Source organism: Meriones unguiculatus, chromosome 15 (genome assembly GCF_030254825.1).
Source record: "Meriones unguiculatus strain TT.TT164.6M chromosome 15, Bangor_MerUng_6.1, whole genome shotgun sequence".
Lineage (NCBI taxonomy): Eukaryota > Metazoa > Chordata > Mammalia > Rodentia > Muridae > Meriones > Meriones unguiculatus.
This window is the reverse complement of record NC_083362.1, coordinates 72,615,731-72,637,472: the sequence shown is the minus strand read 5'-3', so window position 1 is coordinate 72,637,472 and position 21,742 is coordinate 72,615,731. Positions and strand designations below refer to the sequence as shown.

General features: G+C 47.0%; 1 protein-coding gene across 1 annotated transcript in view; it reads right to left on the bottom strand.

Moving 5' to 3' along the window:
- Nucleotides 1-4,823: 4,823 nt before the first annotated feature.
- Nucleotides 4,824-21,742, bottom strand: part of Efhd1 (EF-hand domain family member D1) — a 46,382-nt gene continuing 29,463 nt past the window's right edge. Inside the window, exons 3-4 of the mRNA XM_021644621.2 lie at nt 17,933-18,067; nt 4,824-5,939 (exon numbers count right to left, since the gene is read on the bottom strand). Coding sequence (XP_021500296.1) covers nt 5,805-5,939; nt 17,933-18,067 — 270 coding nt within the window. The 3' untranslated portion in view covers nt 4,824-5,804. The remainder of the gene's footprint in view (nt 5,940-17,932; nt 18,068-21,742) is intronic.

Genomic DNA, 21,742 nt, shown 5'->3' with positions numbered 1-21,742 from the left:
AGATAGATAGATGATAGACAGATAGATATATGATAGATAGATGATAGATAGATAGATAGATAGATAGATAGATAGATAGATAACGAACACCCACCTCCACAGAACCCTAAGGTGGTTTCCTAGCACCCCTCAGCCATCCCAGAACCTGCCAGATAACTGTGACGATGCTGTTCTCCTTAGACCCGGTGAGCAGGGAATCTAGCCTAGTGCACAGCTGGAGTCATCCAGGAGACAAAGATCAGGTCACATGATCAGCCCCCTCCCCACCCCCACCAGTTGTTGGCTGCAGAGTTGGGGACAGCTGTTCTCCCATCAACCACAACAGACCAGAGAAGCTGGTAAGTAGACTCCTACCCTTGGGCGAGGACAACAGCCAGGACTGAATTTTCCTGGGCCACTGGGCCCTAGCGTAGAGACCTAAATCTTTGGAGGAGATGGCACAGTTGTACAGAATGACAAATAGAGAGAAGACTCTTGTGAATACTAACCCAGGCATGATATCTGCCTGGTAGTTAATCATCCCCATTTTACAGGAAAGAATATGGAGGCTTACGAAGGGATGAGTCACTAGTGTTTGTGTCTAAATATCATTAAATCACACAGTGAGCCCTGGGCAGGGGCAAACAACAACAAAAACCTCTTAGTCACTTCACTTTTCCTATTTCTCAAATAAGTGGCTTGGAGGGCGGGCAATCAGGCAAATAAGCAGTGTCTGCTGCGCCCCCTTCCAGAGCTGTCACCTCACTCAGGGTAGGGCCACATTGTCACAGGCCTGCCTGGGGTAGATGTGGTTTGAGTATGAAACTTAGTCTTCAGTGTGATGGCTCTGAGGTCTTTTAAATGGAGGCCTGGGCTCAAGAGATGGCTTGGTGACTGAGAGGACTGGTAGCTCTTGCAGAGGAGCCTGGTTCGATTCCCAGCACCCGGTGGTGTTTCACAGCCATCCATAACTCCAATTCCAGGAGGTACAAAGACTTCCAAAGACACCAGGCACACAGGTGGTACGCATACTTACACACAGGCAAAGCATTCATACACGTAATTGCAAAGCCTAAGGCTGAGGATATAGGTCAGTGGGTAGAGTGCCTGCCTTGAAGACTCAAGGTCCCAGGTTTGATCGCTATCATACCATAAACCAGGTGTGGTGGCTCATGGTAACCCCAGCACTTAGGAGGTAGAATCTGGAGGACCAAAGTTCAATGTCATCTTCAGCTACATAGGAAGTTCTTGGCCAACCTGATCTACATTAGACCTTGTCTCAAGATACACACACACACACACACACACACACACACACACACACACACCGAGTCCTTAGGCCACTGAGAGCACAGCCTTCTGAAGGGATGCACATTTTCCTCCAGGGAGGCCCATGAATCTGTTTTCCTGGGAGAACTGTTATGAAAACAAGCATAGCTTTCCCACCACCCTGGAAGTGCTGCCTGGCCCAGTGATTCCTCCTAAGCCGCAATGGATCGTGCTTTGCTGGTCTCCCGTGAGGGCCCTCCACGGAGTGAACTGATGCCAACACCGCACTCTTGGCTTTGGGTGTTTCATTATTCTAACAGGTCTTTGGGCATTCTCTGACGTCAGCAAGGAGGATCCTGCCTTGCCCATCCATCTGTTCACTACACCTGGCATATCTCTGCGAAATTTCCATACAAGCTGCTGCTTACAGGTTAGGCCTAGAGCAGCAGAAAAGGGAGACTTCCCGCCCTTGCAGAAGTCCATAGCCCTGTGCCCGTTTAATGGCTCAGCAAAGCAAGGTGCTTGCTGCCAGGCCTGACAACCAGAGCTCAGTCCCAGGAACCCACATCACGTGGTGGAAAAGAGAACTGACTCTTGCAAGCTGTCTTCTGTGTGTGTGTGTGTGTTCTTTAGAGATTTGGTAGTCCTAACAGGAAGGCAGAGAAGTAGACAAAAGACTCTTGCAGAATTCAAGATTACAACAGAGAAAGCCTCAAGGTAAAAAGGGAATCCTAAGGTGTTCCTTACCCTCCCAGGAGCATCAAGAAAGCTTCTTGAAGATAACTCTGAGCTGAGTCAACAAGAAGTAAATCACTAGTTGGATGGGGAGAGAGTACAAGCAATCAGAGGAAACAGCTTGTGCAAGACTGGAGGTGTGGCACAGGAACCTCTCCCATTTCAGTCCTAGGCCTTGGGGTTCCCAATAGATGGAGGAGGGTAGTGAGCAGGGGAGATGCTAGGAACAGATTTGCATTTCAGAGTGTCCCAGCTGGACAGTGGACAACCAGATAGAAGGAGAGTAGAAAAACCAGTCAGGGCACTGCAGAGCCCCAGGGAACCAGAAAAAGGCTGGGTTTGGGCCTCGGCCCTGGAGATGAAGGCTGAGACCCAGAGGTGACAGCTATGTAAGGAACAACTTCTCCAGGACATGAAGTATGGACTAAGAGGGCACAAAGACATCATACCCCTGCTCTTCGTGGTCACCTGGCCCAATGTATGTCATCTTCTGCCCTGAGAACTCTTGTATCACTTTGTAACATTTTGTATCACTTGAGGGTTTTAGCTCTCACTTTGGCTGTTTATACGGAAAGATTTTTATTTTTGTTTGGCTTTTTTTTTTTTTTATCTTGGTTTGTTTTCCATTTTGAGACAGTGATTCATGTCGAACTCACTGTCTTAGGGGTTCTATTGTTATAAAACACCATGATCAGAAACAACTTGGGGACAAACGGGTTTAGTTCATCTTACAGGTCCAATCACTGTCTATCATGAAGGTAGGTCATGGTAGGAACTCAAGGCACGAACTGAAGCAGACGTCGTGGAGGGGTGCTGCTGACTGACTTGCTCCACATAGCTTGCTCAGCCTGCTTTCTTAAATACTTCAAGACTACCTGCTTAGGGTGGGTGGCGTAGTGAGCTGGGCCCTCCCACATCAATCACAAATTAAGAAAATGTTCCCCAGCCTTGCCTAGGAGGCATTTTTCTCTTCCCAGTTATGTCTACATCAACTTTTGGGAGTTGGCTCTCTCCTTATATCACACGGGACCCAGTGATCAAACTCAAGTCATCAAGTTTGGCAGCAAACACCTTTATCCGCCAAGTATCACCACTGGTAGACATTCGTGTGCTAAGGTACGCAATATGGAGTCCAGAGGACACCTCTCTGGAGTTGGTTCTCTCCCTCTACCTGTGGGGCCTGGGTATTGAAGGCAAGTGGTCAGACTTGGCAGCAGGCACCTATACCTGCTGAGCTATCCTGCTGGTCATTAATAGAGTGTTTCAAAAAGAAGTTTAGGTTTACAGAAAAACCGAGCCAAAAAAAAAATCTTTTTTTTTTTTTTTTCAGGAACTTATGTACCTCTCCCCTCTGGTCCTGACTACATATCATTTTCTTTCATTAGTGTGAAATATTTACCAAATCTGTTATGCCAAGGTAAATATGTTATTAGTTAAAGACATGCTCTAATAGGAGTTTCAAGAAATCTAAAAGCAAAACAAAAACAATAACCCTGCAGATTTCACCAGCAGCTAAAAGCATCCTCACTGGTGGCAGGAGAAGAGCAAATGACAACCTCAGTATGACGGTTGTCAATGGGAACTTGCCTTCCCAGTCCCACTGTTTCTTTTCTTTCGTTCCTTCTTTCCTTCCTTCCTTCCTTCCTTCCTTCCTTCCTTCCTTCCTTTTCTCTTTCTTTCTTTCTTTCTTTCTTTCTTTCTTTCTTTCCTCTTTCCCTTCTTTCTTTCCTTTTTCTTTTTAAGACAGGTTTTTGTTTTTTTTTTTTTTTTTCTGTGTAGTCCTGGCTGTCCTCGACCTTACTCTGTAGACCAGGCTGGCCCTGAACTCACAGCCTGCCTCTGCCTCCCAAAGACCGGGATTAAAGGCGTGTGCCACCATGGCTGGGCTTTGTGTTTGATTTTCTTTCTTTCTTTCTTTCTTTCTTTCTTTCTTTCTTTCTTTCTTTCTTTCTTTTGTTGTTTTTGATGCTGGTCAATGTACATTTTATTTTAATTTTGATTTTTATTCTTTGCATACATTATATCCCAAACACAGTCTCCCTACCTCCATTCCTCCTAGTCCCCTCTTCCACACTGCCCCTTTCTCCTAGATCCACTCCTCTGTTTTCCTTAAAAAACAAACAAATAAGAGCAGGCTCTTAGGGATAGCAACTGAGCATGGCATAACAAATTACAATAAGTCTAGGCACAAACCTTCATATCAAAGCTGGATGAGGTTGACCTAGTAGGAGAAAAAGGATCCCAAGTAAAGGCAAAAGCATCAGAGGTAACCCCCACATCCGCTGTGAGGGGTCCCATAAGAACACCAAGCTATGCAACCATAATGTATATGCAGAGGAAACTAGCTCAGACCCATACAGTGTCTTATTGTCAGTTCAATCTCTGTGAGGCCCTATGACCCCTGCTTAGTTGATTCCGTTGGCTGTGTTCTCATGGTGTCCTTGATCCCTCTGCCTCCCAGAATCCTTCTTCCCCCTCTTCTTTGGTGTTCTCCTGGCTTCTCCTAAAACAGGGTCTCGTGTAGCCTAGCCTGGCCTCAAACTCACTTTATAGGTAAGGATAACCGTGAACTTGAATTCTGCAGCTATGTCCTAAAACGCTGAGGTTGCAGGAAGTGCTGCCCAGGGTTGGTCGTATATGGTGCTTGGACTGAGCTCGGGGCTTCGTGAATGCTAAGCCAGTACTCCAACTACTGAACACACCCCAGCTCTGCGCATCCTGTTCCCAGCCCCACCCATACTTCAGGAACTCAGGGCAACAGAAGCCCAAGGCTGAACGGACCCTATAGAAAGCACGTTCTTCCACCCCCTCATTCAAAAAACACTGAAGGCACACCTGTGTGAAGGCAAAGGCCATTTGCACGTTTTATTTAAAAGGAAGCAGCTGTAAGGTAGAAAGGCAGATGTTTTCTTTATTGTGAAGACACCAGTTATAAAGGAGAAGTAATAAATGACTTTTTTTTTGTTTGTTTGTTAAAAAATACACCACCACCCCCGGTATTTGTGAGAAATCCCAAGAATTCACAAGGTACAAAAATCTGTCCCATGGGTACTCTTTGGAATGGGAAGATGGTCATTACTTCTGGGAATTCAAAAGACCTTAAATGTGTCACTTGGGAATTTTACAGGCCCACTCTGATTTGCCTGGGGTCAGATGACAGATAGCCTTTTGCTCGTTAATATTACTTCCACCAGTTCTTTCATTCTTACAGTAAAGGACTTAAGAGTCGGAAAATGGCTGAAATGAGAAGAAAAGGATGATGGGGAACCAGAGGATGGGTATTGTTAAGGGCCAGGAGACAGGCAAGCTAGTTCCCAGCTGGAGAGGGGATAGGTAATGATCCACAAGTCCTCCTTTCAAATCCTACCACCACTAGGATGACAGAAGATGGCGAAAAAGAAATTAATGGAATCCGAGTAATGAATGACAGGGAGAGAGACGCTGGCCAGGAAGCAATGGGAGGACCACAGGGAAGAACCACCCAAGAAGCTAAGCAACAAGTCTTCTGAGGACCATAGATGAACAGAACTCTTTGACATAGAACTACTCAGGGACAAGGATGGTTTCCAAGAAGAGACGAGTCTCGGCCACAGGGAACAGCAGAGGAGTGACGGTTGGAAAGCCTTTTAGAAGGGGCCAGGACCCTGGGAAGGACTAAAGCAGTCGCTGGTTATCCAGAAGCACTAAGAAACAGGCCTGGGGCTTTCAAAGGGGAGGGTCACTCAGGCAGCGGGCAGCAGGGGTGAAAATGTGAAAATCCCGGTCATCTCCTCCAGGGCATCGGTAAGGCACAGCTGCGGTGGTGGGTCAGGTCAGCAGGACTATGCGCTGAAAGTAGCCCTGAGCTCCCTGAAAGCTGCCTGGCGGAGCCTCCTGGCCTCCTCCTCTCGTTTCCGCTCTTCTTGCTCAGCTTTCAACTCAGCTTCGAATTTACTGGAGCATAACAAGGCCTGGGCCTGTAGAGAAATGGCAAACAGACAACACTGTGAGGGCGGAGAAGGGATGCTGACACCCCAGCCCTTGCAGTGGCCACGCAAACCTTGAACAAATGAGGCTGATACTGCTGAGGATGCGAGCTGCAAAGGTGCCCTTTCCTTTGGTCCCTAAATCTGCTGTTGAGAGCCGATACCATTGCTTTCCCTGTGGCGGGCTTCTACCTGCTTCTGTGTTCTGGGCTTGCTCTTTCTCCATTCTTTTTCAGGGTACTTGAGAGCATCTGCTACTTCACCGTGGTAGGCAAGCTCTTCTGTGAAGCCATTTCCCAAACCCTTTCCCACATTTACATTCCTTTGCTTCACGACAATATCGCTACATTCTGGTGGACCAGTCCTGAACCAGGCTTGGTGCTACTCTCAGACCTCATCAGGACAGAAGATTCTTTGTGCATCAGAAAGAGGGCACAGAAACTCACAACTGGCCACGGTGCAGCTTAAGTGACTATGGAGTGCTCAGACACAACTGGGGCACCTACGTCACACTCCCTCCCCAATCACGGAAGAGTGGAAACTACGAGAGCCATATATAAAAACCAAAGCTTCTCACCATTGTCCTCATTTTCCTGCTAATCTAATAGCCAAAGAATATTGTCACCTTCTCTTATTCCGTCCTTACATCCCTTGGGTTATCCACATGGATCCCTTACCCACTTTCATGTTCAAATGTTTTTCTCTTCCAATTTACAGTTCTCTACATAACTCTATATTAATTGCTTGCTGTTAATCTTTCTGTTGTCTCTTCGTAGTTTGACTAGTCTTTTAAAGTACCTTGGGCCTCCAAAGTACTAAAATATTGATGCAATTCATCAACCGTTCACTCTTGCCATTCCAGTCACATCTAAGAAAACCTCCAACGCTCTGAACCCTTTTTTCTATATTTCCCTCTAATACTTTTGTGGGTTTCTCATATGGATCTTCTGTATTTTGTTCATATAGTCCAAACTGGCTTCATAGCCCAAACTGGCCTTCAACTTTTGATCTTGCTGCCTCCACCTCACAAACATTGGTTTGATGGGGGTGTGACACTGACATTTTTAATTTGGTTCTTTGATGCACACACACACCTTTATATTTTCAATTTCATTTTATGTGTGTGAGAGCTTTGCCTGCATGTGTGTATGTGTATCACGTGTGTGCCTGCCTGCTGCCTGTGGAGGTCAGAAGAGGTCATCAGATCCCCGGGAACTGGAGTTCCAGATGTTTGTGAGCCGCCATATGGAACTGAACTCAGGTCCTGTGCAAGAGCAGTAAGTGCTCTCAACCCCAAGCCTTCTCTCCAGTCCCGCACTTATTTTAACAGAGGGTACAAAGGAGGGGTTTTTAAATTCTTCTAATTAAATAGCTAGCCCAACTGTCTTTCACATTTACTTTTAAGTTTTTTGTCTTTTACAACTTTGTTTACATATCTATCTATCTATCTATCTATCTTTTGGCAGTACCTGGAACTGAGCCTATGAAGTGCCTCCCAAAGACTGGGCAACTCCCCTTGTGCTGTATCCATGGACATCTTTTCAACTTTTTGAGACAGAGTCATGCTGACAACCTGTGATCCTGCTGCCTCAGCTTCCCAAGTGGCTAAGCCTAAAAGCCTGTCCCAATAGGCCCAGATGTTCTCAGGATCTTTCGTTGGCAGTTCACTGTTGTTCAAATATTTTTTCATATATGGAAACCACACGTGGAAAACATCTACTCCTCTTATTTGACACCCTGTTTCAATGGCTTCTGTGCTTGTTCTCACATCCATACATGAGGGCAAAGCACTCAATGAAATTAAAAATCTAAAATAAAGGAGTGTGTATGTGTGTGTGTATGTCTCTGTGTGCATACCAAAGAACCAAATTTTAAAAAGTCAGGTATGATGTCACATACCTGTCAAACCAATATTTGTGAGATGGAGGCAGGAGGAGCAAAAGTTGAAGGCCCATTTGGGCCTTCAAAGATTTACCATCACTTGATATCCGGTTTATGAATTGTTCTGGGGACTATGAGGTAGAGCCCAGTGTCTGCTGGTGTGCTTGGCACGCACAAGGCCAAGCATTTAAACCTTAGTATCAGAAAATAAGTAGAAAATGTCTTTTTAATTAAAAAACTTAGGTGTAACTTGTGTGTGTGCCTATGGGAAGCCAAAGAGGGCTTAGTCTCTTGGAGCTGGAGCTACAGGTGGTTGTGAGGCACCTGCTGTGGGTGCTGGGAAATGACCTCAGGGTCTCTAGAAGAGCAGTACCTGCTCTTAACTGAGGCAGCTCTTTGGCCCCTTGTTTTCTTAGAATTAAATATTTTGCTATTGTCTCTGACATAAACTGATTGGCCTGCTCTTTGATCACCTGCCCCTGAAGGGGAGCAGCCTTACCAGGCCACAGAGGAAGACAATGCAGCCACTCCTGTTGAGACTGATAGACTAGGATCAAAAGGAAGGAAAAGAAGACCTCCCCTACCAGTGGACTTGGGGAGGGGCATGTGTAGGGGAGGAGGAGGAAGGGAAGGTTTGGGAGGGGAGGAGGGAGGGAACTACAGGGGGGATACAAAGTAAATAAAGTGTAATTAATCAGAGGACCTCTGAAAGGCTCTGCTCTGCAGACTATCAAAGCAGATGCCAATCTTTGGGCAGAGTGCAGGGAATCTTATGAAAGAAGTGGGAAAAAGAAAGATCTGGGGAGGACAGGAACTCCACAAGGAGAGCAACAGAACCAAAAAATCTGAGCATACGGGTCTTTCCTGAGACTGATACTCTAACCAACGACCATGCATGGAGATAACCTAGGACCCATGCACAGATGTAGCCCATGGCAGTTCAGTGTCCAAATGGGTTCCATAGTAATAGGAACAGGGACTGTCTCTGACATGAACCGATTGGCCTGCTCTTTAATTACCTCCCCCTGAGGGGGAAGCAGCATTACCAGGCCACAGAAGAAGACAATGCAGCCACTCCTGATGAGACCTAATTGACTAGGGGAAAAGAAGACCTCCCCTATCAGTGGACTTGGGGCAGGGCATGCGTGCAGAGTGGGGAGGAAGGGAGAGATTGGGACAGGAGGAGGGAGGGAGGGAACCATAGGCGGGATCCAAAGTGAATAAAGAGTAATTAATAAAGAATTTTAAAAAATTAAAAAATATTTTGCTATATGTTAAACTTACAGCTAAGGTCAATCTCCTTAAATGTTAGAATTGTATCCTATTTCGTATCATTCCAAGATCTCTGAAGTACAGGAGTATAAGATGTGTACACCACACACGTCCTAATTTAAGATCCTCACAGCTGCATTTCTCTTCTTGAACTTAAATTATTTTCATTCAGTATATGTTGACCCTATTCTTTCCTCTCCCAGGTACAATTCTTTGGTATAAACATTTTTTTCTTCACTGGCTATAGTGGTGCAGAACTTATTCTTTCCAGCACTCAAGAGGCAGAGGCAGGCAGACCTCTGTAAGTCTGAGGATAGCTGCTCCCCACATCACTTTCCAGGCCAGCCAGGGCTGCATAATGAGTGTTCGTCTCAAAATAAAAACAAACAAGACCTTTCATGACCTGTGTTTATCTGATTTTGTTCTCAAAATTAGTGGCCTCAGAAAATGAACATGACATGACCTTTTCATATCCTCTTACCTTCTTTTGTTACTTATTTATAGTATCTGTCATTTATAATCTTTATTATTGTTTATGTTTTTGCAACACTTGAATATTATGCTGTAGGCATAGCCCAGTAAAAGAAGTGTGTGTTTAGCATGGAAGAGCCCTGGATTTGATCCTCAGCATTTAAAGAAGAAAAAGAAAAATAGATCTTATCATATGTGTTTGTGCACAAATATAATCCTAGGACTGGAAGCAAAGGCAGAAAGATCACAAACATGAAGTATGAGATTACCTCAACAATTAATAAAACAAAAGAAACACATAATAAATCTCTAAATTCCGCAACACTTAGCTATATTAAAATATACGGATGTACATAGGTTTGTGCAAACATTTGCCACTTCATCTGTGTGTGAATATGTGAGGATGCACACATGTGCACATACATGCAGAGGCTAGAGGACCCTTGACTGTAGTTCCTTAGGTGCCCACCTTGTTTTAGCCTGGAGCTCGCTAAGCAGGCTGGCTGGCTGACTGGCTAGGGAACCCCAAGAATCTGAATATACTACCGTGTCTGGCTTCTTCTTTTTCAGGTTGGTTCAAGGAATTGAACTCAGGCCCTCATGCTTGCAAGGCAAATGCTTTCTCAACTGCGCTGTCTCCCCAGCCCTACATACCACTCTATATCTAGCGGTGGTGGGTGGGGGAGTTGAGCATATAAAAATATTTGTATCTGAGGTTTCTGGAACCAACCCCTTCAAGTACACAAAAGGCTTCAACTCCCCAGCTGCATTCCGCTTGGCACACTGTCTCATCTGCTCACACTCCTCACTATGGCCTACCCTCACTGCCGGATGTACTATGCCTGCATCCAAGCTGAGGGCACACTTGGAAAGAAAGAAAGAAAGAAAGAAAGAAAGAAAGAAAGAAAGAAAGAAATCTCTTCAGTCTGGAGAGAAGCCTTGGTAGCTGAGAGCACTTGCAGAGGACCAAAGTTCAGTTTCCCAGCACCCCTACGACAGCCCACGATCATCTGAACCTCCTGTTCCAAGGGTTCTGGAAACCCTTTTCTGGCCTCTGCAGACACATGGTGCAAATACATGTATGGCAGGCAAAACACTCATATACATAAAACAAAAATTAATCTTAAAAAAATAAGCTGGGTGTTGGTGGCACACACCTGTAATCCCAGCACTTGGGGAGGAAGAGGCAGGCAGGATTGCTGTGAGTTTAAGGCCACCCTGGTCTACAAAGTGAGTCCAGGACAGCCATGGTTACACAGAAAAGTCCTGTCTCAGAAAAAAAAAAACAAAACTTCTCTTAAGGGCAGTTGCTAGAACTACTGGGACTTGGAATTTCCTGCCAGAGCTGGGTCTTCACTGGCTTTCTTCCTCGTCTCTCTCCTAACAGTGATGACCAATCCATCCCACCTCTGCCTCTTTCAACTGGGGAAAAAAATCAAAACAAAACAAAACAAAGTAAAACAGAGAGGTAGTCTTTCCACTACTCCAAGGTAGGCTGCATCAGCTGCCTTGTAACTGCTCAAAAGCCAACTGTTTCATTCCCAGAATGTCTGTGATAAAATTAGTCATTACAAATTTTTTAATCGTATGAATCTGTAATCAATTGCACCAACAGCAAATGGTGAGTACTAAAGGGCCATGGCATTCTGATTCTCTCATTACATTTTCCTATTATCTTCTAGCGCTCTGTCTCCAGCATGGGAATACGGAGAAATGACATGACGACTGTGAGCAGCTTCCTGGGTCCATGTGCGTCCACGTTCCACTGACAGCTTGAACTCAGTCTCAGTGTGGACATTTACACCACGGAAAACAGCCGGCACTACACTTTTAGCCTTCACTGTCTCTGTCTACACAATCTTGTCATAGTGCACTGGGGGAGGTGCTAAAACTGCAGGTCAAACTTCAAATGTGTTGCCTTTGTGCTACGAGGTGCCCAGAAACAGCGAGACAATGACCCCGTGGTACTTGAAATCATCAACAAGAAATTGCTCAGCACATCAAGCAAGGAAGTTGAAGTTTTTCTCCTCCCATCCCCCTCTCCATGTCGCTCCACCTGTGTGTGCTTCTCTCTCCCTCTCTGTCCTCTCTCTCTCTGTTGGTGGTGCATGAGTGTGGAGGTCAGAGGGCAACCTCAAGTGGTGGTCTTTACCCTCAAGGTGGTCCAACCTTGTTGGAGATAAGGTTTCTTTCTGGTTCACCTCTGTGTATCCAGGCTCGATGGTCTGCTAGCTTCTGGGGATTGCATCTCCCTAGCTCCGATCTTGCCAGAAAAGTACTGAGGTTGTAGATATGTGTTAACACATCCTGCTTCACAAAGGGTTCTGGGGATCTGAACTCTGACCTTCCTGCAGTAAACACTTTAACTACTGGGTTATCGCTTAAGCTTCCTTCCTTCTCCCCAGACCCCCAGGATAAAAAGTCTGCCTGTGCTTCCCAGTTTGAAAACCCACCAATCCCTGGGCTTGCCCCAAGCTCAGGACTTGAAATCGTACCAATCCCCACCCTGGAAAACTCCTCTCCCAAGAAACCCTATCTAAGCCTGTCTCCTGCTCAGGCCCAGGCTGCTTCTTACCTAAAATACCTGCTGTGCCTATCCCAACGAATCTCTTTGTTGTGCAGTGTTGACTTTGTGGTATTGGCTCCTGACTACCAGGAGCTTTCTTTCTCCTCAGAGCTGTAATACTTCCATCAAGAAAGGATTTTTCCTCAGAGCTATTCCACATTCATACACACACACACACACACACACACACACTTTAAGACACAATCACTATGTAGCTCTAATAGTCCTGGTCCTTGCTATGTAGCCTGGGCTAGCCTCTAACTTTCAGCAAACCTTCTGCCTCAGCTTCTCAAGGACTGGGATTATGGGCATGCTCCATCACACCCAGCCTGAGGTTTCAATGTTTATTCTTTCACTTTTTTCTTTATGAATTATCTTAAACTATGAGCTATTGAAACTATTTTTATTTTATTTTTATTTTTTTAACAAAGTAATTTTTAAAAGATGTATTTATTAATATATTATGTATACAATGTTCTGTCTGCATGTACACCTGTAAGCCACAAGAGGGCACCAGATCTCACTGTAGATGGTTGTGAGCCACCATGTGGTTGCTGGGAACTCAGGACCTCTGGAAGAGCAATCAGTGCTCTTAACCTCTGAGCCATCTCTCCAGCCCCTGAAACTATTTTTTTAAACAGTTATATTTTTTATGTATCTAAGCGTTTTGTCTCCATGTATGTTTGTGCTCCACACCCATGTGGAGTACCTGCGGAGGCCAGGAGAGGACTCGGAAGCCCTGAAACTGGAGCTGCAGGCTGTCGTAAACGGCCATGGGGGTGCTGGGAACCAAACCCATGGAAGAGCAGCCAGCATTAACCACCGAGCCATCTCTCCAGCTCTAGAAACTACTTTCACTTGTCCATTGCCACCACAACCTGGCAACAGATGCAAGAGCACCTCTCTGTGGATCAACAGCTATGTGGAGTATGATGAATGACGTGAAGTATGTTATTTAGAGAAGTTACAACAAACTAGAGCGAGCACATCCGGTTTATGTTTTTAAGACAGGGTGCCCTGCAGCCTAGATAGATCCTGAGCTCTATCCACAGTGGACCAGGGCCTTGAACTCTTAACCTTCCTGCCTCTGCCTCCTGAATGCCAGGATTACTAGATATGATAATTTGTTGCTAAATGTTTCCCAAGGAACCACTGTCTAAGCTTCAGCACCTTTATCTTCAAGACGGGACAACAGTTGGGGTCTGCTGTCCAATGGCTGCATTCCCAGCGTGGGAGAATATCAGGCACCTTCTCCTTTAGGGTGTTAGCGTGTGAACCTGTAGTATTTGAAAAGGGTCTGAGCCAGCACCAACACCCTCCCTCCCCACCATTCCTATCTAGGACAGTGGAAAAGGGAAATTTGCTAGCTCTTCACCCTGGAATCTTTCATTTCCTCCACCACAGAAGTTCATCTTGCCTCTGGGTTTTATAACCCAGACCCTAACCCTAACCCTTGACCCTAACCCGTCAGCCCCTGCACCCCCTGTCCTATCTTTTCAGTCATCTTGCTTTGTATTTCCATGTTTCCTAGACAACTTCTCCCTGAAATCAATACATGCTGACTCCTCTCAGAAGCTGCAAAGTAAACAAAAACATTCTTACCTAACTCCAAGCTAACCCTCTCACCTGCTCAAGCATCTGCAATGGAGGCTTGGCTCCCAGGGTTCTTCCTTCCTGTCCATTCCTGTCCCATCCCAGTGCAATCAGCATGACAGGGTGAATCAGATCCCTTAAACACCTCTACTGAGGGCTGGCCAGATGGCTGGCTGCCAAAATTGACATCCTGCGTTCAATCTGTAGGACCCAAACGGTGGAAAGAGAGAACTGCTAGGGCTGGAGAGATGATAGCTCGGAGGTTAGGAGCACACACTATACTCTTCCAGATGGACCCAAACTCAACTCCCAGCACCCACATCAGGAGCCTTGAAACCACCTGGCTGTAAGTCCAGGGACATCTGATACCTCATCTTTGGGCACCTGAAGTCATGGTCACATACCCAGCCCCACCCGTCCACACGCTCCTCGGCACCTATGGGTACAGGTGGTTACAGGAAATGGAAGAATCGCCTCATGATCCACACTTATAACAAGACGCATAGACCGCCAAGAAAGACAGATATTTTCATATTTCCAGGGGCCCTCTGGAGGCCCCTGGAGTCAAACCTACATGTGGCCATGACTGGAGGACCATTTGCAGTCATCATCATACCTGTCAAATCCACACGTGTCCTCACTGTGCCTGAGCGATCTTCATACCAAAGCCCAGTTTATCACCTTTCCTCCTCACACCACTCCCACTGGGGGGAGGGGCTTTCTCCATAGAAAAATCCCAGCTCCCCTCCCTCATGTCTGATCTTCCTGGAATTCCCATAAGGTAGTCAGGAGCACTGTAGCTATAAAGTTGTGTCTTTATGTTGCCCCTGGTCCCATTGTCACAGGCTTGACAAACTGATACTTCTACCTGCACACAGGTACAAGCCTCACCCACTCAGGCACCTCTGGGGGCTCCCGGCCCCTGTAGCTGTGTGGTCCCAGCCTGGCTGCACATGAAGCCGCCTGCAGTGCTGGATCAACCATGTTCCCTGACAACTCCCCCTCCTCCTACCACCCAAAAAAGCTTGAAAGAGACCTGGGTTGGGCCTGGGGGCCAGTCTACAGGGGTCCCTCAGCTGGGGTTACCTCCAGCGAACATCTGATCTCAGAGTCAGTAACCTCATGACAAGGGGGGAGGAGCGGGGCCCCAGGTCCTGAGTCTCCACACTTGCATCTCGGCTTGCTTTCCAGCTGCGCCAGCAGCCCTGCCCCCTCACACACTCCCAGTCCTCCCTCGCCTCCAGCTCCACTCCAGGCCTCGGAGACCTTCCCTTGCCGTTCCCACGACCAGAACGCCTCCCTTCCTTGATTACAAGGTGAATCCCCATTCATCCCGGGACATCTGTCACCAGCGCCGTTTCCTTTGTGGCCTCTCCCAAATCCAAGCGGTGCTTCCCTCCATTCGTCACTCATGCAGACGTTTATTGAGGGCCATTACACACTGGGCACTGTAATTACAAAGATAGCACGCCTACTCTGCCTTTGAATCTAGCTGGGGAAGCAGACATATAAACACAGCAAGTTTATTGGTTTTTTTTTCTTTTTTGCATTTCGTCTTTTCTCCTTATAAAAATAATGCACACTAATTCTTCAACACTGTAGAAAAATAAAATGAGTCCCTTGACGTAGCTATTGCTAATACTTTCATACGTAATTATCTAGGCTGTAGTCAGTCTTTAAAATCAGATGTCACACACACATTATTTCGCTGGGTTTAGTTTGGACATCTGTCCTCACGTATTACACAGCCTCATCTCAATCTTTGGCGGCTGCAGAGCGAGCAAACATACGGCCACACCGTGATAAGACACGTCTCTGAGAGTGGATTTTTAGACTGTGTCCAGTTCCCTTCTACCCCAGCAGTGTTATGGGAAAATCCTTGCCAGGTGCCCCGGTGCCTTTGAAAGGAGACGTTCCAAAGACAGACTATTTGCCGCTCTACAGACAGACCGGTTGATAATCGCCCTGAAAGTGTCCGAGAGCACCCTGAAAAGATACAAAATGGTGCCACTCACACATGAATACAGGCGCTAAGGATGGGGTCTTTCCAGGCCTGGTCAGCCAGGAGCGGGCTGCCCTAGAAGATGGGTCCAAAGGGAGCAGAGTTTTCTACCTCAAGCAGAGGTAGAGCTGTGGGCAAAGGGAGCTACAGGTTCTGCAAATCGGTTGTGAAAATTTCCAGTTCTGAAGAACTGGAGGAGACCAGAGCAGGGATCCCAAGCAAGTCATGACAGGCCCTGCATGCCCAGATGACACAGTCTCGGGAACTCATGTGCTTCACCTAGGGCACGTGGCTCAGCGCACGGCGGCAGCCAACTGTCCTGCTGCTCTCACGCCTCTGCCCCAGGACCCTTCCCAAGAAGTCTCGAGACTGCAAATGTGACAGCCCTAGTAGCTGGAGAGGCTCCATCACAGAAGGAACCCTGTCCTCATTTCTGCTTCCCTGTGTCAATGAGTCACTGGACTTCCTTCCTATGCTGTGTAGGCTCCCTGAAGAAGGCAAGTGTTCTGTCCCCTTCTTCCTGGGTTTCAGAAGTCAACACGCTGGCATGCCTTTGCCAACAGACTCTCTATCTCCAAGCAGCATGCCTAACTAGTGAGATTAGAGTCCTGTTTAGAGCTCTAAGCAGGCCATGATGTTACCAGGCTCACTGTGGTCTCGGACAAGCTCCTGGAAGAAACCTAAAGTCCCCCAGAGGCTGGAAACGAACTGAAGCAGCATGTAATCCCAATAGCTTGGACCCCCCGCTGACTGCTCCCCACGAGCCAGGCAACACTCTACATGTAAACTCATTAATCCCATTGTTACCTCTGCTGTACAAATGGAAACAGAGCGGTGATGTGGGTGCAAGAGGCAGAGCTGCTCTGCCTGTGGGGAGCATGTGCCTGTGTCACTGCACCCTGCTCTGCTAGGCAGCAGGTGTAGAGGGCTCTCCTGTCCGTGTGTCTGCAGGGATGCTCTGGAAGAGACAAGGCTGCAGCAGCCAGCTTCGGAGAGGTGTCTCAGTGGTCAATGATGGTGAACTTGCAGGGCTGTGGGGCCTGCCAATCTCCGGACCACTTTCAGTGATGCGAACATTGGTGTGGGGCAGGCCACCCTTCCCTGGACCTCTCCTACTTGTGTCTCAAAATTTTAAAAATTTATCTTTTTTTCATGTGCATTGGTGAGGGTGTTGTGTCCCCTGGAACTGGAGTTAAGAGTTACAGATGGTTGTGAATTGCCACATGGGTGCTGGGAATTGAACCCAGGTCTTCTGGAAGAGTAGCCAGTGCTTTTTAAAAAAAAATATTTATTTATTTATTTATTTATTTATTTACTTACTTACTTACTTACGTACGTACGTACGTACGTACTTATTTGAGACAGGGTTTCCTTTGTGTAACTTGGGGTGTCCTGGACTCACTTTGTAGACCACGGTGGCCTCAAACTCACAGTGATCCACCTACCTCCGCCTGCCTGAATGCTGGGATTAAAGGCACGTGTCCCCACATCCAGCTTGTTTGCTTTTGTTTTTTAAGATTTATTTATTGTGTATACAGTGTTCTGCCTATATGTGTGCCAGCACACCAGAAGAGGGCACCAGATCTCACTATAGATGGTTATGAGCCACCATGTGGTTGCTGGGAATTGAACTCAGGACCTTTGGAAGAACAGCCAGTGCTCTTAACCTCTGAGCCACCTCTCCAGCCCTTTAAGATTTATTTATTTTTATTGTTTACAGAGTGTTTTGCCTGCATACATGCATGTGCAGCACGTGTCTGCAAAGGACAGAAGAGGATGTTAGATTCCCTGGAACTGAAATTAGAGGAGGTGTGAGCTGCCCAGTATAGGTACTGGGAACCAAACTCCAGTCCCCTGCAAGAGAGGCATCTTTCTAGACCTCCACCCCAGATTCTAAGATGTAAAGAAAAAAAAGGGTGCGGGAGCTGCAGAAGCAGCTCAACTGGTTGTGGAGATAGAAAAAACCCTCAGCAGGGTCTAGATGAAGAGTGTGTCTTGGGGCTTAGGAGCAACAAACCCTCTGGAGCCTGTGAACAAGTCATCTTCCGTGCTGTGTCTATTTCTGCACGGCGTGAGGAGTCACCCTCACTTCCCAGCCTTGTGCTGAGGAAGCTGATGGCTCTCTGGACAGGAAGTGCCTGCCACACGGGCAGGGTGAGGGGAGAGTGGAGGCGGGGCAGGAAAGGGACGGGCGCTTACCTTGGCTTCGAAGAAGTTCTTGGCACCTCTCACACCCTCCAGGGCAACATCGATCTCGGAAAGCTTGGCCAAGGCCAGCAGGCCACTGTCTTCCTGCAGCTCACCAACAGCGGCCTTGTGAAAAATGAGCAGGAACTGCAGGAGGAAGAGGACAAAGGCTTACTACTATTCTACTCTTCTGCTGTGTCACCAGGTCATCCATAACAAACCCTCTGGCCTGAGCAAATGCCATTCTTGCCAAGCATTTGAAAAGGGTGGGTTTTTGCCAGATGGTGGTGGCGCCCACCTTTAATCCCAGCACTAGGGAGGCAGAGGCAGGCAGATCTCTGTGAGTCTGAGGCCAGCCTGGTTTACTGGTCTATATAGTGAATTACAGGACAGCCAAGGCTGCCTTGTAACCTTGGAGGGGGAGGGGTGCCTCTAAACTTTTTTGTTTATAGTTTTTAATTAAATGCATATGGATGCAGGTGTGGGTGCAGGTGTCCACAGCTTCAGAAGAGGGTGCTGGAACCTGTTGACCTGGAGTTACTGGCAGTTGCAAGCTTCCTGATCTAAGTATTAGGAACCAAACCTGGATCCCCTGCAAGAGCAGCAAGCACTCGTAGCCATCTCTCCAGCCCTGAAGAGCACGTTTATGCCTGTGTGGATAATTATTTTTCTCCTTACCAGATCATCAGGACCAAAAGCACAGGGTCAAGGGCACAGCCCAGGGCAAAGCACACGTTCAGTGTGAATAAGACGTGAGTCCGATCCTCAGCACCAAACACATTAATTGAATTAAATACTGTTCTCTCCTCCATCCACTAATGCGACTGTTGGGAATTTATCCCTCAGAAATCCACACAGTTGGGTCACAGAGTAGGCCGGTTCAGGAAAGCCCTGGGTTCAGTCCCTAGTAAGTGCTTCATAAACTAGATATGGTGGTGTAGGCCTGCAATCCTAACATTTCCTTCTTTGAGACAGCGGTCTCACTCTGCAGGCTGGGCTGGGCTAGGCCTGGCTATGTTGACCGGGAAGGCCTCAAACTCATAGAACTCCACTTGCCTGCCTCTGCCTCCTGAGTGTGGGGATTGAAGGCATCTGTCTAGCTCACGCTCATTTCCCTGTTTGTTTTTAGCGTGTTGTGTGAGTATCGGCATGCAGGGTCCACAGCGTACGAGTACAGATCAGAGGTCAAGGCAGGCATCAGTTCTTGGCGTCCACCTTGCTGAGGCAGGGCATGCCTTGCTTCTGCCACCGCTGTCTGCTCAAGACTAGCTCACCCTCCAGCTTCCCATCTCCCCGCAGGAGTGCTGGGATTACAGACGTGTGCTAACACACCCAGCTCTCTACACGTGCTCCGGGGATTAAACATCAGTTGTCAGGCTTGCACAACCAGTGCGGCTGGAGCCTCCGCCCCAGCGGTTGTCAACCTTCCCGACGCTGACCCTTTAATTCAGTTCCTCATGCTGCAGTGAGCCCAATTGTAACATTGCTTTTGTTGCTACTTCATCACTGTGATTTTGCTACTGTTAGGAATCGTATTGTAAATGCCTGATACGTAGGCTATCTGATGTGACCCCCAAGGGGTCACAACCCACAGGTTGAGGACCATGCTCTAGCCATTCAGCCATCTCCCCCAACTCCTATACACTATTTTTAACGAAGCGTGTATGTGTGTGTGTGTGTGTGTGTGTGTGTGTGTGTGTGTACATCATGGCACGTGTGGAGGTCAGAGGACAACTTACAGAAGCCGATTCTCTTCTCACGTGACTCCCTGAGATTAAGCCCAGCTCACCATGTCTGGCCTTTACATACCGAGTCATCCCCCTGCGCCCCATTTGCACCACACCTATTTTTGTAGGTTTATTTATTTACTTATTAAATAAATAGACTACCTGCATGTATGCTTGTGCAACAGAAGAGGCCACCAGATCTTACTACAGATGGTTACGAGCCACTGTTGTCTATGGTAGCTGGGAACTGAACCCGAGTTCTTTGGAAGAGCAGCCAGTGCTCTTAACCTCTGAGCCAACTCTCCAGCCCCCACCCACCTTTTTAATATCTTTCAGTCACTTCTATTTTTTCTCACGTGTTCTGTTTTTCTTGTGCTTTACTAAGAGATCTCTGTAGGCCTTCGTATACTGAGAACATGTTAGCTCTGCTCCTTGTCATTTTAGTGTTATGGGTTTTTGTTTGTTTGTTTTGTTTTTGTTTATACACATGCCAGAACACACATGTGGAGGTCAGAGGACAGCGTGCAAGAGTCAGTTCTCTCTTCCCACCATGTGGGTCCCGGGATGGAACTCAAGGTTGGCAGGCTTGGCATCAGATTGCCTCTATCCACCAAGCCTACCTCACCGGCCCTGTTTATTACTTTTTGTTTGTTCTTTGCTTTTTATGAGACAGGACTCCTCTGCATGGTCCTGGCTGTTCTGGAACTCCCTCTGTAGACCAGGCTGGCCTCAAACTCACAGAGGTCTACCTCCCTCTGCCTCCTGGGCTGGGATTAAAAATGTTCAACACCACAATGGCTCTGTTTATGAATTTTGAGATGCAGGAGTCTGTGTTGCTGGTCTTAACTGATACTCCAGTGTGGGTTCCCAGAGCGAGCGGGCCACTGGTGTGTGCTGCTGTTCCTGGGTTCTTTATGGCAGTTTTTGACTTGGGAAAAATGTTTACATAAAGTCTGTCAAATCTTTTTCTTTCCTGCTACCAGAGGCAGCTTAGGAAAATGTTCTTCAACACCAAGGTTACATAAACAGTCAGGTATGTTTCTGCCTGGTATTTTTATGGCTTTTTTTTTAAACACGTAAATATTTAATCTCTCAAATGTATTCTGTTCTATTGGGAGGGTAATCATTAACTTTATTTTCCTCCAAACGGTTACTTAGTAAGACCCACATTTTTGTGTGTGTGTGTAACCTGCTCTCTTCTTCCACATTTAAAATGTGTAACCTGAACAAAGTAATCTTTGAGGGCAATTGTATTAGGGCCTCCAAGAATAAATTCTTAAATACAAGTCCCTCCTCCTCCTCCTCCTCCTCCTCCCCTCCTCTCCCAGGGTTACTTTCTGATTATGTCTCTTCTTTGTAATTTTCATAAAGCTAACATTGTGGCTCACACATGTAACATCAATGTCAGGAGGCTGAGGTAGGAGGATTGCCAACAGTTTCAGGCCAGCGTGGGCTATGGTGTGAAACCCTAGCCCAAAGCAAATTTTAAAAACCCTGCAAATTAAAAAATAAAATGCTTTATTACCTTTTATTCATTTTGTATATGGCAGGCCATGGTGTATGTATGGGGGTCAGAGGACACTTGGTCGGTTCTCCTCTATCATGTGACCCCCAGGGACTGAATTCAGGTTGTCAGGCTTTAACCCCACAGAAACCTACAAGTTGTGGGAGGGTGGGAGGGGGGCAGTGGAGAAACGGATCCTTGGTTCAGAGCACTTGTCCTTGCAGGGGCACCCAGGGTTCTTCCCAGTACCCCCAGGGTGGCTCATCTATAGCTCCAGTTCTAGGGGCTCCGACACCCTTTTCTGGCCTCTGTGCAGCACATGTGTGTGCAAAACTTTTATACACATAAAATAAATAAGCTTTTTAAAAAATTACAAGTTTATCTGCCTGAGAAGTGCCGTGCAGTTTTCCACATCTTCTTTAACGGCCACTCGCCCTAAAGAATGCCTTTCTGAAAGACAATCAACCACTCAACAGGCTTCCCAGCTCCAAGCTCCAGTGTCTTTGCTCCCAAGGCCGGAACTCCCTCCTGCTTCCTGTTTCTCACTCAGCCCTCACTCTGCTGGGGACACTGGTGAGTCCTAATCCAAGA